The 14,062-nt window shown below is 39.5% G+C and overlaps 1 protein-coding gene across 12 annotated transcripts; it reads left to right on the top strand.

Moving 5' to 3' along the window:
* Positions 1 to 1,107: 1,107 nt before the first annotated feature.
* On the top strand, positions 1,108 to 11,575 carry LOC112902397 (non-lysosomal glucosylceramidase). 12 transcript variants are annotated; one of them, XM_025971452.1, is made up of 20 exons: positions 1,108 to 1,259; positions 2,679 to 2,780; positions 3,495 to 3,605; positions 3,724 to 3,780; positions 3,905 to 3,975; positions 4,601 to 4,700; positions 5,021 to 5,091; positions 5,196 to 5,296; positions 5,371 to 5,474; positions 5,563 to 5,616; positions 5,745 to 5,800; positions 5,900 to 5,938; positions 6,048 to 6,195; positions 7,044 to 7,225; positions 7,306 to 7,373; positions 8,099 to 8,171; positions 8,260 to 8,321; positions 8,391 to 9,309; positions 10,017 to 10,307; positions 11,021 to 11,575. In XM_025971452.1, the coding sequence occupies exons 2-20, from the start codon at positions 2,703 to 2,705 to the stop codon at positions 11,292 to 11,294; spliced, it is 2,859 nt and encodes a 952-aa protein (XP_025827237.1). In that variant the 5' UTR covers positions 1,108 to 1,259; positions 2,679 to 2,702; the 3' UTR covers positions 11,295 to 11,575. The 12 variants fall into 12 exon arrangements, with proteins under 12 accessions (XP_025827237.1, XP_025827240.1, XP_025827239.1 ...); XM_025971455.1 differs by having other exon boundaries at positions 5,374 to 5,474; positions 6,051 to 6,195; positions 11,021 to 11,361; XM_025971454.1 differs by having other exon boundaries at positions 5,374 to 5,474; positions 11,021 to 11,361.
* Positions 11,576 to 14,062: the final 2,487 nt, after the last annotated feature.

Below are 14,062 nucleotides of genomic sequence, written 5' to 3'. Positions count from 1 at the left end.
AGCTGTCTCCGACGCCGCTCTCTTAACCCTTCTCTACCTTATATATATATATATATATATTATATATATAGAAAAGATTCCGTTCTCTATTACTCCAGCAGCGTTCTCTAAATGATCCTCTAAAATAGAAAACGCTACAGATTTCCTCTATATATATAAAGATTCTCTCTCCTCTTCTCTATTTTTTCTTTACGTTTTAAACACTGAATTAAATAAAAATAAAATATGTCCATAGCATTTGAGGTATGATAAATACGTATGTACAAAAATTTGGAACAAAATACGTTTCTAATATAGGGTTTAATGTATAGAGAATGAAATTTAGAGAACGTTGTTGGAAAGAAATAAGATATAGAGGAGAGAATCTCGTAGAAAAGTCTGTAAATAACGGATATAAAGAAGGATATAAAGAATGACGGTTGAAGATAGCCTTAACCAGATCCAATTGCTGTGCAAAGCTACTACCATTTTGCGCGGTTCGATCCATTTCCCGATCCGCAAAATGAATTTATCTTGAATCACGACCTTTTGTGCCTGGGTCTGGCCCATTCCTCAAAAGATATTTTTACAGGATGAGGGAAAGCGGCTCGATCGAGAAAAAAGAGAAAGCACCTTTTTTTTTCAAAGCAAAGGCGCGCCGGAAGCCTATTTGAAAATAGGTTAGCCTATACAAATAATATCATCGGACGCATTACCTACCATTTAAAAAATACTTAGTTAAAGGTAAAATTATTTGGATTAAGCGAGCCCTTGAACCCATGGCTCTATTCTACCACAAACAACCTAACAAAATGAAGCGCCCTAATAAGTTTGCAGCTACTTGGTACCAGTGTTTTTCTCACCGACACGTGGAAATCGAGCCATTCCCAACAACAAGTCAACAACAGTAACGGAACTGTCGGAGGACACGTCACTGTATATCATACACCAATCGTAGTCTTTCTTTCCTAAATATCGGTGTATTTTTAGCAACTCAATCGTAGTCGTAACACGTCAGATCGCCACATAATCCGTATGCGGTAAGCTAGCTCCCTTTCCACCTCACACGTGCGCCCATCCCCACGCCCTCGCCGTGGGCCCCACGAGGCCAGGCGAGTCCTCCTCTTCTTCCTCGTCTTCTTTTGCCTCCCACTGTCCTTCCAAGCTCCAGTTCCAGCCACGTCCCCGTGCCGCGTCTGTCCGTCAGCGTCCCGCCGGCGCGCGCAGAGGAAGAAGATCAGGAGACAGATCGACCGATCGCGGATTCGGCAGAGGACAAGGTCAGATTCCCTCCGCCCTGCATTCGCGCTCCGATCGGTTCAGGATCCGGTTTCACCCCCGCCAGATTCCACCCCTTCCACTTCCTCTTCGTCGCGGAATTTTGTTGGGGGGGGGGGGGTGAGTCATGTTCCTCCGGCAGTTTTCCCCGGATCGGGTCCGCCCCTCCTCTGGATTCTCGCCTCCGGCACATGGGATTTGGTCGGGGGATCGGTGTTTCGCCCACCCGGAATTTCGCATTCCGTCGTTGGTGTGTGTGATCTGCTGAATTTCGAAATACTAGCGTGCTAGGATCGCTGTCTTTACCGCCCTTGCGTGTCGTTGGATCCGCGGCTGTGTTCTCACCCCGCCGCTGTGGCCACTGAAGTGAAGCGCGAGTGTTTGTGTTGTAATCGTTCTCCCGTCTTTTGAGTTTTGACCCATCTGACCTTTTGATTGGTTCCTTCTCTTTTAGTAGGAAGCCGTAGCGTGCTCGTATGGATTGTTTATTTTGCTCTGCAGTATCTCTCAACTCTCATTCCTGTTGCCAATCAAATCCAAATGTCTCCAACATGAACATGGTAGTTTGTTTTTTATACTGCGATAGTAATACATGGGGGATTGAAAGTCAACCGTGTTAATCCAACTGTCTGACAGTCAACACTGAGGGTTCACCTGGCTAAACAATATCTGTTTTTAGTTCTTCTGGTTGTTGCATGCTCCTTATGTTGGACTTTTCTATGGCAGTATGAGATGTACCTCTAGTGAATTGTGATTGCGTGCCAATATTTATTCTTCAACACTCCTGGTTGATTCCCTATGTTCCTACTTTTAATTTTTCTGAACGAGACACTACATAGTGCCAATTGCCTTTATACAAAATTGTTGGATCTAGGGTGGGTGCACAAGACACCTTATGACCTTCTGAAATTTTGACATGTATTTTTCAAATGTAAAATCATTTTTTTCTCGTAAGATTATTCTGTTTGCTTCTACAAAATAAAATATTTGGCCTACCTTTACTCCATCAGTGCATACAATACCTAAGTAGTATTTCTCTGATTGAAATCAAAGTATTGCGATGAATTTTTTAGATATCTATCTAGGTGCTTTGATCTAAAGTTTGAAGAATTATCGATTTGACAATGGCATTGCCGTTTTGACATTATATTTATTTGATGTTGCTTCTGCATATTATTCTGGATGTATATGAAGTATTCAAACATCAGTAGCTTCTTTCTATTCTGAACATACCATCCTGATGTATTTTCATAGCATATTTCCATCATTTTTCTTTTTGCATGACCTGAAATTTCCGGGAATGTTCATGTGCAGTCACTTTTAAAAGTATTCCGTTCTTTGTAAAAGGAAATGCTTTTGTTAATATTTATATACACTGCTAGAGATTTGTTACATATTTGAATTTTAATCTGTTTTCATAGGGCTACTCGGAAAAAGTAATAAACATGGTAGAGAATGGTGCGGATGAGCAACCAAAAGGGGTGTCTTGGAATAGTCCACCTGCTCATGTGAATGGTGATGAGGTTAGTTATTCCTTCCTTTTTTTCGTGTGAAAGCTGCTATAACATCATATTGATTCTTTTTATGAAAATTAAATGTTCTAACCATTCAACTGATTTCTCCATTACAACTGAATCTTTGGCGAACACTCTTGTAGTGTAATGGTAAGCTCACCAGTTGAGGGAGACACAAAGCAGGGTTCAAATCCTGGTGGCATAAAAAAAAATCCTCTCGCTGGCGATCCAAAAAATAGTGGCAGGGCGCCGGCCTATGGCAACCGTGGTTGGTTTGGGCCTCCTACTAGGGGGTAGTTGCAGTGGTCGCCAATCCAGTTGGTCGTGGTCGGCCCAGGTTACAGACTTACGGTGCGGCAATATAGGGTGAAACTGGGGTTCGGGAGTTTTCTCGTCCAGTTTGGCTGAGATTTCTTCTCAGTTGTAATGCCGCTGGGGCAGTCTTTCCCCTGCTGGTCGCCTTGTTTTTAACAACTGCATCTTTGTTTCATGTCAGTAGAAAATGCTTAATTTAATTTGTATTGATTGATGATCATTCTATGCATACAACTATGAATGATAATTTAACCCATATCATTTACGTCAAGGTACCTGTTAGCTCCATTAACTAACAAATTGAATGCTTCTGTGAACGACATGTAAAAAAAAATATAGCTTCCTATTCCCGAGTTATTTGAATCTTCCATTATATTTTAGGCTCTAATGGATATTCTTTGATGTTAGGAAAAGGTTTATCCTGGACAGCTGCCAGTGTTGACCTGGAAACACAAGCTAACTCATGTTAGACATAATTTGCCATCATTCAGACTCACATGGAGAGAGATGAGGCAGCTGGTACTTTTCTATGTTACATAGATCCTTATCTTTGTTCTACAAGCCCCCCCCCCTCCCCCCCCCCCCCCCCACCACCACACATACATACACACTCATGATCTTCATTTCATCATTACAGGCTGGCATTGGTCTTCGTCTTGGTCGACATATCCTTGAAGAAACTTCAAAAGGACGAGTATGTTTGATTAGTTCACATGTTTACGAATAGCAGATTATCACGTGGGAAACTGATTTGTCCCACATGCTTTCAAATTTCATGTGGATACCTTCTAAGTGCTACCTTTGTTAGTTTTCTACAGACTGCTGTTATTGATCCTATGAAAAAGCGAATTGCAAAATCCGGTCAGGGTGTTCCACTTGGTGGCATTGGGTATACCTTCTTCCCTTTGCATAATTTGTGTTTTCTGTAAATGTCGCGTGTACATTTCAATAATATCATCCAGTGAACTTATTTTCACTAGCATTGCACATTGCGGTGCTGTGCTTCTTGATACTGCAAATGACCTTGGTAGATCCTTTAAATCCCTTTCTTGTTAGTCATGTTTGTATGGCATTTGGTAGTTGAAGTGCCATGAGTTACAAATAAGTGTATTGTATTTGTTTCTTATTTCACTTGCAACTACACAAAAACTACCTATAGTTAATTGTTATCATCTTAAACACTATGCTGGTAAATCAAGCTTACTGTATGAGGCACCCTTATTTCAATTTCCCTTTTTGGTGGGGTGGGGTGGGGGGGCGGGGTTGTGGGGTATTTTTGGGGGTGGGGGGGTTGTGGGGTATTACCACACTGAAATATGCAGGAGTATGTGTGCCCTACTAGGCTAAAGAGAGAGAAAAACAGTTTCACTTATGTAAAAAAAATACTGTACAAGCCTGTTTAGTCTCAACCTATTTTACTTACTTTACCAGGAGGATATCTTTTGTGCATGCTTCAAAAATCTTTCCCATTTGTTTGATGAAGTTTATGTATCTTCTGATTGTTGGAACTGTAGTGCAGGAAGTATTGGAAGAAGCTACACAGGTAACTTCCAACGTTGGCAATTGTTTCCTGGAACTTGTGAAGATAAACCTGTACTGGCAAATCAATTTTCTGTAAGTTTTTAGTTGTCTTTACAATTGTTTCGGCCGCTAAATCTGTTCTCTTTGTATCTGATGATTCTTGGAATTTGAGATACCCTTTTGTAATGTGTCTTACATGTACTGGTTTATGATGATGCACCAGATCATATACTTTTCTTGATAAGAAATGGAAAGAACTATAATTTAATGAATAATTGGTGTGCTTTGATGCTTTCTCAAACTCTTATCTGCTGGATTCAGCCATGTGTTAGTTGATTAGAACTCTGATAAGATACTTTTAAATACAAAATTTGCCTTGCTTGAATATTTGTGACAATTTATTTTCCTTTTAGGCCTTCATTTCCCACCAAGATGGTAGAAAATATTCCACAGTGTTGCATCCTGGGAAACCAGATTTACCGAAGTAAGTACAATTGATGTGTACTCCATTGGTTTACCATATAACAGGGAATACCATTTGATTTTTTTTGAGTACTTGAAAAATTCCTTAGACCTTTTTAAATGCAGAGGAAGTGACATTTCAGGAATTGGATCCTGGGACTGGAATATGACTGGACAACATTCTACTTATCATGCACTTTACCCTAGGGCCTGGACAGTATATGATGGTATTACAGTATCTACAGAATTTTCTTTTGGTTAAATGCTGTCCATTTGCCTGATTTTGGATTTTTCTTGTTAGGAGAACCTGATCCTGAGCTCAACATAGTATGCCGTCAGATTTCTCCTATCATTCCACACAATTATCAACAGAGCAGCTATCCAGCTGCAGTATTCACTTTCACAGTAATACTACATTCATGAAATTCCTTCAGTATACTGCTTGACTTGTTCTTAAATTTGTTTATGTAGCATCCATGTCCAAAAATTTCAGGTAACTAATTCAGGACATACAGCTGCTGATGTGACTTTGCTTTTTACATGGGCTGTAAGTTCCAATCATGAATTTTATTTTCTTGGCAGAAAATTCAATAGCTTTTATCATTATTGAAGGCTCACATTTGCCTCTCTGTTCTCTGAATGTTCACACTTTGCCTTATGTTTAAATATTCTCAGAACTCTGTTGGTGGAAAGTCTGATCTCACGGGATATCATTCCAACTCCAGTATGATGTAAGAAAACAATAAGTAGAGAGTTCTTAGCTTTTTTTTTTCAGCTTTTCTTGAATAAATTGTTGGTTTACATTTTTCATATATCCTAATGGATGACAGAGAAAAGGATGGCGTTCATGGCATACTGTTACATCACAGGTAACTAAAAGTTTGAGTTTTTGGCTCCTATGTGTTGGAATAAAATGATATAAATTGGACTCAGCCATCATCACTTTTCTAAATATCTTAAATGGCACGTATGTGAAAGCAGAACAGCAGATGGTCAACCACCTATAACTTTTGCAATAGCTGCACAGGAGAGAGAGGATATTCATATCTCTGAATGTCCTTACTTCGTAATATCTGGGAGCTCAGATGGATTCACAGCAAAAGATATGTGGAATTCTGTGAAAGAGGTTGGTTGAAGCTGGAAGCGCCCCTATACAATTCCTATTATAAGGAAAGAGAACAACAAGCCTCTAGTTGCATTTGTAAAATGAATGAATTTTACATTCCTGGAACATTATGCATTAGTTAAGCGATCATATATATGCAGCTGCACATGCAGCTTACCTTGTTGAATTGATTCTTAGGAGCCAGATAGTGGATGATACCAGACAGTTCATTCCTGTACAGTCTTTCAAAAGCCGTCTATTTCTAAATTCTGAGTCTATTTTTTTTCCCTCGAACACATAGTAGAACTTCATGTCATTGCACTAAGAAGAAGAAATAGAGTTTTAAATGACATCTGCCCTTGTAGTTTTTAGATTTGAGCTCACTTGTTCTGTAGAATATCTAATTGATCAAACAACTCAAAATAATCCATACTGCTGAAAAGTTGAAACATTGGAACTTGGCACAGATATTCAATATTAATTTTTACGAAGCTCAGTGTGAACGCTCTGCATGGAAGTTGTTTCCTCAGACAGTGGACTTGTTGAATAGGTGTTTTTTTAATGCTGTGCACAACTGTAATGATTGCAATCTTTACTAATGAGTCATAACTAAAATTGTGATGCAAAGATATTTCATTTCCAATACAGAAAATCCCGTGATCTCGTCTTATCTTTAGCTTTATGCTTGTCTGTATTCTGATTAAAATGAAGTCAAATACCTGCTTTAGATATAGCTCAGGTCTAGTCTAGCATGCCATATATTGCTTCAGTTTAATTTCAAGTATTCTATGACTTACACCAATTTGATCCCCAGAAAATATAGTTGTAGTATGTACAAAAAGCTGAAATTTTCCTTTCCATCATGGCAGCATGGATCTTTTGATCATCTTGATCCCATAAAAACTTCGATGTGCTCCAAGCCAGGATCGTCAATAGGGGCAGCTATTGCTGCTTCTCTTAAGATTGCTCCCAAGGCAACCCAGGATGTTTCATTTTCACTTGCATGGGCTTGTCCTGAAGTAAAGTTCTCCAGTGGGAAAACATATCATAGGTTGGAGCAGCAGTAATTTTTTTTCTTCCATAAATCAATAAAAGAGTAAATCAACTGAATCTACATTCTATGTTTTGCAGGCGTTACACCAAGTTTTATGGAACAGATGTTGATTCAGCAGCAAGCCTTGCTCATGATGCCATTCTTGGTATAGTCCAATTCCTCACTAGAACATTCTATTGAATATACTGCTTTTGCTCTTCAGTTTAAACTGTAGAATAAAAAAGGGCAAAATTAGCATGAAGTCACTATGGTTCTGAAATTTTGTAACGACTGGCTGGTTTAGGGTCTTAATGACAAATTAATTTCACCAGCTACTTTATAACTGTGGAATAGTACCAATTATTTGATTAATAGTATTTGAAAAGAATTAAAATATCATTTTATTGTTCAAGCTTTGTTATGAACTAGCAACTGGTAGCATCATTCAATTAGCTTTATCCTATATGGTCAGACACTCAAACCATGTACCTTTGTTGCTGGTAGGAGACTGAACTGTTCAAGGGGGAATTCCTTCTGATTGGATCCCTTAGCAGGGTCAGGTTGTGGACCAGCTATCCGCCATCTAGAGCAAAAAATAAAAATAAAAATGTGCCTTCTATTCACCACTCGATAGGTATTCCAACAGCTTCTATAGAAAAGGCTGAACGTCCTTAGTTCAGAATTGTAGCGCATATCATCACTAGTTTTAGGATATTTTATGTTTTATGTTGTACAATCATGAAATTACAGAATTACATTGTGCTGACATCACTGGTGAGGTCCTTGTACATGAACAGGAAAGATCCTGAATTTGACTGCTCTCTTGTGTAATCATATTTCTTCCTGTAAGTAGTTGCTGCTGACTTCATCTGTATACTTAATAACTATTAGAACATACTTCCTGGGAGAGGCTGATTGAGGACTGGCAGGATCCTATTTTGCAAGACAAGAGGTTCCCTGCATGGTATGTTCTAGCATCTATGATTTTCTACCTAATAGACTTTATGTGGGGCTACTAAGCACTGATTTATTGCTTGAGCTATCTTCAACAGGTATCCAGTTACACTTTTCAATGAACTATATTATCTTAATGCTGGAGGAACAATATGGACAGGTACATAATTCATTCTTTCTGGCTGAAGTCAACTAGCTTTCTTGAGAATTAACACAGATATCTTTTCAGATGGATTGCCGCCAATTCAAAGCTTGACAGGAATTGGTGGTAAAAAATTTTCTCTTGACATGTTAAACGATGATGATGTCAATGAGATGGTCCAACAGAATAATACTGCTTCTGACATTCTTAATAGAATGGCATCAGTACTTGAGAGGATGCATGCATCTATTGCATCGAATTCAGCTATGGGAACAACTTTGCTTAATGGTGAAGAGAACATTGGCCAATTTCTGTACCTTGAGGGCATTGAGTATTACATGTGGAACACATATGATGTCCACTTTTATGCATCATTTTCACTTGTCATGTTGTTTCCAAAACTTCAACTTAGTGTTCAGAGAGACTTTGCTGCTGCTGTCATGATGCATGATCCTGAAAAGCTCAGGATCTTGCATGATGGGAAATGGGCTGCAAGAAAAGTTCTTGGTGCTGTTCCTCATGATCTTGGGTTATATGACCCGTGGTTCAAAGTGAATGCATATACACTCTATAATACTGATCGCTGGAAAGATTTGAATCCAAAGTTTGTGCTGCAAGTTTATAGAGATGTTGTGGCCACAGGGGATAAATCCTTTGCCCGAGCTGTTTGGCCATCAGTTTATATGGCAATGGCATATATGGAGCAATTTGACAAGGATAAAGATGGGATGATTGAAAATGAGGATTTCCCAGATCAAACATATGATGTGTGGTCGATGGCTGGTATAAGTGCGTACTGCGGTGGTCTTTGGGTTGCTGCTCTTCAGGCTGCATCAGCCTTAGCACGGGAAGTTGGTGACAAAGCTTCTGAAAAGCTTTTTTGGGACAAATATGAGAAGGCCAAGTCTGTCTATAGCAAGTTATGGAATGGTTCGTACTTCAATTATGATGATGGTGACAACAAAATGAGCACATCTATCCATGCAGATCAATTGGCTGGACAGTGGTATATATCACCAATCTGTTAACATCAAGCTTTATCAATTCCGTTTTGAGTTTTGATATGATATCTAACTGAACAAATAGATGCAGAATTTTCCCTTTAAACATTACATGACATGACTGACTACAGAAGCACAATACTTATTTGGTTCGTTACTTCTAGGATTAATATGATTTATGATAATGTGCTTTCCCACTTGTGTTGAAATCGATACATACACACAACATGTATTTGGTTTTGTCCACAATTTTCTGAGAAATGCATTTTTGTGCTCCACTCCTTACTCTTGTGGGTTTGTGTAACTTTGCATAAACCAATATGGAAAATCAACTCCCTTTTATCATTGCCAGTAGCATCTTCTGCAACGTACATGATTAAAACTCTCTGCCCCTGCCATGAAATTCAAATAGTTCTTTTGTGGTTATCATGTACATAAGCGTTAATGAACAGAAATATCTAAGTAGAATAAAGCACACAGTAACGGACTACTTATGATGTACCAGTTTGGCATCTGGGTAATGGAGTGAGTTCCAGAAATAGAGTAGTAGGTATGGTCTCAAAACATGTGCACAACAGTCATACTTGCATGCTGGTTTTCCATCACAGAAGTGTGCATGTTGCTTCCATGGTGTTTCTAAATCAAGCAGCCTAATGCAGTTAAGCTAGACGCACCCTATTCTTTAATGAACTCATCGGTTGACTATTTCCAGGTATGCCAAAGCCTGTGGTCTCTGCCCAATTGTTGACAAGGATAAGGCACAAAGTGCATTAGAAAAGATATATTCTTTCAATGTGATGAAGTTTAAGGATGGTACAAGGGGAGCGATGAACGGGATGTGGCCAGATGGCACACTGGACATGTCTGCAATGCAGTCTAGGGAGATATGGCCAGGTGTGACATATGCACTAGCTGCGACCATGATTCAAGAAGGCATGGTAGAGCAGGGGTTTAAAACAGCTGAAGGGATCTATCATGCTGCCTGGTCTCCAGAAGGACTTGGGTGAGTTTTGACACTTGCATTTTGCTTGCTTTGTGTTTGATGTGGCATAATATCCGCGATACAAAAAAGAAAACGTTATCGATCTGAACCTAGCTATTGAATATAATGCATGAACCTAGTTATGAAAATGCACAAACTTTTGGGATTGGAAGTTTGATCCTACATTGCTATTACTTCTGAACTTTTCCTTGTGAAACCATTGAGAAAAATTTACTGACAAAGGTGGAAACTATCAATTCTTGCTAATGGCTATGTCTTGTCAGCTTCTCTTCTATTCTTTTAGTTAGCCATGTTGGTAATGTCAATGCCTCGACTGAGAAATCACATACTAGATACAGATTAGCAATGTTTATATTGAAAGCTCAGCAAGTATGATTCTTGTTACTTGAAACATAAACTAGGATGACTTCAATGTTGGTTGACTTGTTAATAAATTATTTCCCATAAATGCCATAACTGCTAAGGACTAATGCATATCGATGTGATCATGTGAAAGATTCAGGATAGTTAAATTCTTCACATATACAGTGGATATTATTGCTAGATGTTCACAAACACGGAAGTTTACTTGTGTCTCGATGTACTGATAGTATCATGAAAGTTGTCAGATGTAATAACTTAATGCAGCAGAGAATAATATTATGATGATATAGAATTATCTATTGCAGCCTTAATTATGTAGCTAATTAAATCTGACAATTTGAGTTCCTCAGATACTCATTCCAAACTCCTGAAGCTTGGAACAATGACGGCGAGTACCGGTCCCTGTGCTACATGCGCCCGCTTGCCATATGGGCGATACAGTGGGCGCTGTCAAACCCGAAGCTCCACAATACTCCTCAGACAGATATACCCCAGGGTTCTTTCCCCAAGACCCAGATCTCTTATGCGCGAATCGCAAAGCTCCTGCAGTTGCCTGAAGACGAATCGTCAAAGAGCTTCGTTCGGGTGGTGTATGAGATCCTCCGGAGCAGGTTTAGGTCCTGATCTGAAACATACTGGGCTGCCACATGCCTGAAAGTGCTGGAGGTCCGAACTATTCAAGCATTGTAGGTGTGATTGTTAACTGTGAACATCCTTGCTGTTGGTACTGCACATTCGTACATAATTTGGTGGTGGTAAAGACATGAAATATGGTTGCCCGTCGAGGGCAATGGTAAAGATTTTCTCGCCTTCCTTTTTTCAATTGAATCTTGTATACTTAAAACAAATAAAAAGTCCGATGGAGCGTATGCAATGAGGTAAAAGTTTGTGGCATGTTCAACAAAGTTCTCTTGTGTTACACTGTTGCTGAAATTGAGCAAGGTAATGTTGGAAAGCAAACTGGACTTTTATATACATGAAAATTAAAAGCGGGATGCACAGAATGGGCTTTTCCTTGGGATGGGAAAGAGGATCTGTTACATATATAAGGGCACATATTTTTTTTTGCTGAAACGTATTAGTGATTTCAGAAGAACACATACAAGAGGCACTAGAGCTCAAAACCATGTCCAACGACTTCATCAAAATTCAGAAACCCCCTACCCCCGCGCAGACGGACTTCAACAGAACTTAAACTGGTAAGAAACAGACGAACACGCACGTCATTGTCTTGAGCTTTCAGCATCTCCCCGGCCATCCTTGCACGCACGTGACGTAATTCGTCAGAGACTAGGCCAGTTCGTTGCAAATTTTCATATGCGCCTTTTCTCCTTGAATATGATTCGTAGCCTGGATGAGAAGGCACAACCAGTCGCAGTCACAACGCAGACGGCGTCGTACGAAGCAGGCAAAGCCACGGGCGAGACTGCGTCAGCCAGCCGGCCAGACAGCGTTTCTCCCAATCGAATACTGCTGCTGCTGCTGCTGCTGCTTCTACTTCTGCCTCGCCGGCCTGTCAGGACAGAGACAAGTCTTGTGTTGTTCCAGTCGCCTGCGTCGTCTGCCTGCAGCTGGTGAGATGACGGCCGGGTACGTACGAACGTAGGCAGTCACACAAATTGACCTGCACAAACAGATTGGAATCTGGAATTGAGATGTCGGTACCTGATCTGACCAGTGTTGGATAAGGGTAAGGCCCCGTTTGATATGGTTTCACTCAAAACAGCTTCATCCATGAAGCTAGAAAAAATGGTTTTATCTGGTTTGTACTTCATTTTAGTTTGGGCTTATAAAACAGCTTCACGTTGCAGTGTCTCGATTTGCGTGAAACAGGTGAAGGTAAAGCCAAAATAAACTATGCCAAATGGGCTATAAATCATCTCAAGTCTCCACCGGTTTTGATTTGTGTACGGTACGCGCCTGCAGCTCCAGCCTCTGCCGTATGAGTAAACAACTAATTAGCCTATTTTCCTCTAGAAGACAAAAGTACCAGTTCAAAAATGTCCCATCCATCCATCCTATACTGTGATCATGGAGCTGAGAACGATGTTTTTTTGAATTTGTATATATGGCTCAGTCGTCCCTGCAGGCCCAACCAAGCCGATTACTTTCGGTCATATTTTGTTGTTTTCACGCCTGCAATATCGTTCAGCTGTGACTCAGCATGATTAGAGGAGCGAGAAGTAGGTAACCACACGAGTACTTTTATATTTGACTTCTCAAAGTGTGGGAAGTATATAATGTTCTATCCACAAAATGAGCATCTTGTTTGAAACAGCAAATATTCAAAGAGTACTTTGGTCAAAGCTTCAGTTTCAAATACACAAGACTTTCTAGAATTTGTGCATTAGAAAGTACTCCCTCCATTTTAAATTATTAGTCGTTTTGATTTTTCTAGATTTATAAGCTTTGCTATGCATCTGAACATAATATATATATATATATATATATATAGATATATAGCAAAAACTATGAATCTATAAAAATCAAAGACTTTTTCCTTGCCTAAATTGATCCTTTCTTTCCTTACCGTTTCTGGCTGGTATGTGTATGTTTTCATTTTTCTGAGATCTGTGTATTGTACACTTGTCTCCTTCTTCCAGTCTCAATCTAATAAGCTAGATGCATGGTCATGCATGCAACTGAACATTTTTTTTAATGTACATGAATTCTTAACGAGCTACATATTTGAGTGAGACTGTCAAAAAGTAGGTTGAGAGCCCTTGTTTGGTTTGGTAGAAAAACTAGGTACTGTAGTAACTAAAAGAGGAGTTTTAACACTCCTTATATATAGACTAATATTTAAAGTAAAAGTGGAAACAATGATACTTGCATGTCAAGCTATATGCAATGCATATCTAAACGGGATTGAAGGTTGATCCATATTCATGTTGCGTGGGTTGATCAATATTTTCTACTTCACATTTAATTCTCCTCCTAAGTACTTCCAACTTACCACATATATAACACACATGTTAGAAAAAATCTGCATTTTTTTATTTGCAAGTCAACCTAGTTTACTTTCTAAATTAAGATAAATCATCATAAGATAGTTAATATCCTGCTTCAAAATGTGCACTTTTCTTCTTTCCTAGTACGATGAAAAATGTGTAATGTTAACACTGATATATATTAATTATGCTGTACCAGTGTACCTTCCAGAGATCGTGCACGTGTAATTTTGCGATTGGTCAGATCACTATATATGACCCGGCACGGTGCAGGACGTGCGGGCCGTCCGGATTAAGTAAACGAAAATCCCCGGTAGCAATATTAAAAGCACAGCCCATGCATTGACCGGTCAGCATCAGTGACCCAGCCCCCTTCCTCTCCCCTCGTCTCACCCACTTCTTCTCCGTATAAAACCATGGGAAACTCCAGCTTCTGCCTCT

This window comes from Panicum hallii, chromosome 8 (genome assembly GCF_002211085.1).
Source record: "Panicum hallii strain FIL2 chromosome 8, PHallii_v3.1, whole genome shotgun sequence".
In the NCBI taxonomy this organism is placed as follows: domain Eukaryota; kingdom Viridiplantae; phylum Streptophyta; class Magnoliopsida; order Poales; family Poaceae; genus Panicum; species Panicum hallii.
The sequence above is the reverse complement of the archived record's forward strand: the minus strand, read 5'-3'. Positions and strand labels throughout refer to the sequence as shown.

Coding starts and splice junctions, on each gene's coding strand:
- LOC112902397 (XM_025971452.1), top strand. CDS start 2,703: ATGGTAGAGAATGGTGCGGATGAGCAACCAAAAGGGGTGTCTTGGAAT. Junction 5,801..5,899: donor CATTCCAACTCCAGTATGAT/GTAAGAAAACAA, acceptor AATGGATGACAG/AGAAAAGGATGGCGTTCATG. Junction 6,196..7,043: donor TGTGGAATTCTGTGAAAGAG/GTTGGTTGAAGC, acceptor CCATCATGGCAG/CATGGATCTTTTGATCATCT.